Below are 4,002 nucleotides of genomic sequence, written 5' to 3' on the forward strand. Positions count from 1 at the left end.
TTGCAGTGAGCCGAGATCGCGCCATTGCACTCCAGTCTGGGCAACAAGAGCGAAACTCCGTCTCAAAAAAAAAAACAAAACAATGGTTACTTCTAGGTAAAGAGATATGGAGATAACAAGTAATGTTTGGTATTTCCCCCAATAATCTGATAGCAGATATTACTTTTTAAGTCAGAAAATAATTTTGCTTTTAAGGTCTTCCATTTCAAAGACAGCAATGAATCATTCTGAAGCCCTCCTCACCTCTGAAGAGGCCCGGATGATCCCTGAGATGAGGCTGCATAGCTGGTTGCCTCGGGTCCGAAAGGCAGCCAGGTCGACCTTAAGCAGGCCTCTGTGCTGCTCAGAAGCATCCAGCTGCTGGCTGAGCTGCAGCATTTCCTCCTGCAGAGTATAGAGGGCCCGCAGGCGGACCTGGCCTTCTTCCTTCCGAAGCCGCTCCTGCTCCGCTTGCTTCACGCGCTGCTGCTCTGCCTCCCGCAGCTTCAGGTTGAGAATCTGTAGAAAGGGCTGAATGACTTCTGAGGGGCTCCTGGGCTTCCTCTCTTTCTATAATCCACAAATTCTATGTGGGCTACATATTTTCACAGATGGGCTCAGAGCAGGAAAAGGACATCCCAGAGTTAGTCACACACAGATATAATATGGCCCAGATCCACCATGTGACCATCTGCCAAAACCTGGCTCTCTAGGCAGGTTATAGACAGACTATACACCCACACAAATTTTGCCAGGCTCTGACCTTTGCTCTGTGACGGTGCTCAGCTTTTAGCTTCTCTTGGTGTCCCAAGGCTTCTCTCGAGCTGCAGGAACAATGGTAGGGAGGAACAGTCAGGAATATTTCCTAAAGTTGTTTTTCTTTTCTCTCCCTCTCCCCGCCCTCCCTTCCCTTCCTTTCTTTCTTTTTTCTTAGAGATGGAGTCTCGTTATGTTGCCTAGGCTGGAGTGCAGTGGCTATCACCACAGCCTCAAACCCCAGGGTTGAAGCAATCCTGCCTCAGCCTCCCTAGTAAATGAGACTACAGGTGTGGTCCACAGTGCCCGTAAAATTGTTTTACCTCTGCTAAAAGCCTCCTTCTTTGTGTTACTTTTGTTGTCTTTCCAAGTTTGATCATTTTTCCAGGTTATAAACTTCTCTACCTATTTTACTTTGATATTTAAGGACTAAGAAATTGTTCAACTCTTTCCCCTTGGAAGCCCTCTTGGGAAAGAGTTCCAGTTGAACACATCAGTCATAATTCAGGGAGACTCACCTTTTCTCCATTACTTCCCGCAAGTCCTGGAATTCTTTATGCTGCTTCAGTTCCTTCCGTTCATCAAACCGCTTCAGTTGTTCAGATGCCATCTCTGAGAGGGCTCGCACCTTCCTCTCCTGCTCCTCCTGCCATTGCCTTAGGCCCTCCTGAAAAGGTTCAGCACCTGCTCTATGGAGCTCCTTCAACACCTTGATCATTCACCTCTGTGGACTACCTGCCCAATGGCCCCTAACACCATCAGAGATACTTAACGGCATGGAATCAGAACCTTTGCAGGAGTCTTCTGTCTCCTTTTGCTTGATCTTGTAAACTCAGCTGTTTTGGAAAGCTCTTCCAATTTGCCCCATATGGTTTATGTCACTCTAGTACCAGCTGGGAACAGACAGGAATTTAGCAACACGGCATCAAACAGCCATGCACTATTAAGATTCCATCCTGTGTAGTCTTACCGGGCTTCCTTCGTAATTTACGGAAATCATTCTAATTCCATAAACAGGCTATATACATTCCTATCTCCCTGCTTCTGCCTAGAAGATTTTCTCCTGGACCTCCACTGAGGGAAGTCCTTTTCCTTAGTACCTAAGGGTATCAGATATTTCATTTATCATTTCATGAAAGTACTCACGTATCGTTAAAGGCAATCTGACATTTTAGTATCAAAATTTGAAGTGTATCTATCCTTTGACACTTTGACACCTGAGGAAATGCTTGTATGTACACGCAAAGATATACATATAAGAATATCAGCCCTGTTGATAACAGTAATAAATATAAAACCACCTAACTGGGGAATGATGACATGTATTAGAGTACAGTCACACCAGAGAATACTGTGCAGCCCTTAAAGACAACAAGATGCCAACGAGCATGGAGATATGTCAAAAGATATTGTTAAAACATTATGTTATTCTATTTTAAAACATATGATGGTGGAGGGTGGTGGCTCACACTTGTAATCCCAGCACTTTGCAGGGCTGTGGTGGGCAGATTCCAAGGTCAGGAGTTTGAGACCAACCTGGCCAACATGGTGAAACCCCATCTCTACTAAAAATACAAAAAATTAGCTGAGCATGCTGGCACGTGCCTGTAGTCCAAGCCACTCAGGAGGCTGAAGCAGGAGAATTGCTTGAACCCGGGAGGCGGACGTTGCAGTGGGTCAAGATTGTGCCACCTCACTCCAGCCTGGGTGACAGAGTAAGACTCTATCTCAAAAAAAAAAAAAGTATTATATTTTATTTTGTTTATTTATTTATTTTTGAGACAGGGTCTCACTGTATCATCCAGGCTGGAGTGCAATGGCACAATTATAGCTCACTGCAGCCTTGAGCTCCTGAGCTTAAGGGATCATCCCACCTCAGCCACCTGAGTAGCTAGGACTACAGGTACACACCACCACACCTGACTAATTTTCAAATTTTTTGTAGAGTCAGGGTCTCACTATATTGCCCAGGTTGGTCTGGAACTCCTGACCTCAAGCTATCCTCCCAAAACTGCTGGAATTATAGGCATGAGCCACTGCACCCAGTCTTAAAACTTATTTTAAAGTTTCCAGTGCAAGAAGGCATATTGAAAACAAGCATATATATCCTCTTCTATGGGACTCTGTTAAAGTGAGAATTGGAAAGAAAAAAAGATATAACACCACACAGAGCACGAGAGAGGTCACCAACAAGGAAAAACCTTCTACATCCTTCTGGAAAACAGTCAGTGGAAAAGTGGCCAGATGCAGTGGCTGAGGTCTGTAATCCCAGTACTTGGGGAGGCCAAAGTGGGACGATCACTGGACCCCAGGAATTTGAGACCAGCCTGGGCAACAAAGAGAGACCCGTCTCTACCAAAAATTTTAAAATTATCTGGGTGTGGTGGTGCACACCTGCTGTCCCAGCTATTAAGAAGGTAGGAGGAGCTGAGGTGGGAGGAATGCCTGAGATCAGGAGGTCAAGGCTGCAGGGAGCAGTGATTGCACCACTGTATTCCAGCCTGGGCAACACAGCGAGACTCTGTCTTAAAATATATATAGAGAGAGAAGCAATAAATGATAGAGCAGAGCTGAGAAAACCCAAGAATACACACACACACACACACACACACACACACACAAATGTACATAAGCAGACTATGCCTCATGGGAGCAGAGAGCCAATCTACTAGCCGAACTGCAGAGTCTCAAGACTGGGAAATGCTACAACTCCTATAGGTGGGCCTCATGGGACTGAAAACGGAACTATTGGCTAAATGTTTGTAAACTAAACAGTCAACTCTTGCCCTCTTCCCCTGGTCATTAGATCAAAACAGCCAAGAGCCAGGTATTTGTGCTATAATTTTATTTATTTATTTTTGAGATGGAGTCTTGCTTTGTTACCCAGGCTGGAGTGCAGCAGTGTGATTTCGGCTCACTGCAACTTCCATCTCCCAGGTTCAAGCAATTCTCCAGCCTCAGCCTCCCAAGTAGCTGGGATTATGGGCGTGCACCACCACACCTGTCTAATTTTTGTATTTTTAGTAGAGACGGGGTTTTACCATATTGGCCAGGCTGGTCTCGAACTCCTGACCTCAAGTGATCCGCCCACACATGATCCACCCACCTCGGCCTCCCAAAGTGCTGGGATTACAGGTGAGAGCCACCGTGCCCGGCCTGTGCTATAATGATTTTGTTTTTGTTTTTGTTTTTTTTTTTGGAATTGTCTGATTTTTTTTTTTATTGCATTTTAGGTTTTGAGGTACACGTGAAGAACATGCAAGATTG

At 45.2% G+C, this 4,002-nt stretch overlaps 1 protein-coding gene across 1 annotated transcript in view; it reads right to left on the reverse strand.

Moving 5' to 3' along the window:
* GLE1 (GLE1 RNA export mediator) overlaps nucleotides 1-1,479 on the reverse strand; it is a 19,486-nt gene extending 18,007 nt beyond the window's left edge. Inside the window, exons 1-3 of the mRNA XM_017548951.2 lie at nucleotides 1,254-1,479; nucleotides 743-803; nucleotides 244-498 (exon numbers count right to left, since the gene is read on the reverse strand). Coding sequence (XP_017404440.1) covers nucleotides 244-498; nucleotides 743-803; nucleotides 1,254-1,453 — 516 coding nt within the window. The 5' untranslated portion in view covers nucleotides 1,454-1,479. The remainder of the gene's footprint in view (nucleotides 1-243; nucleotides 499-742; nucleotides 804-1,253) is intronic.
* Nucleotides 1,480-4,002: the final 2,523 nt, after the last annotated feature.

This window comes from Cebus imitator, unplaced genomic scaffold, assembly GCF_001604975.1.
Source record: "Cebus imitator isolate Cc_AM_T3 unplaced genomic scaffold, Cebus_imitator-1.0 Scaffold216, whole genome shotgun sequence".
Lineage (NCBI taxonomy): Eukaryota > Metazoa > Chordata > Mammalia > Primates > Cebidae > Cebus > Cebus imitator.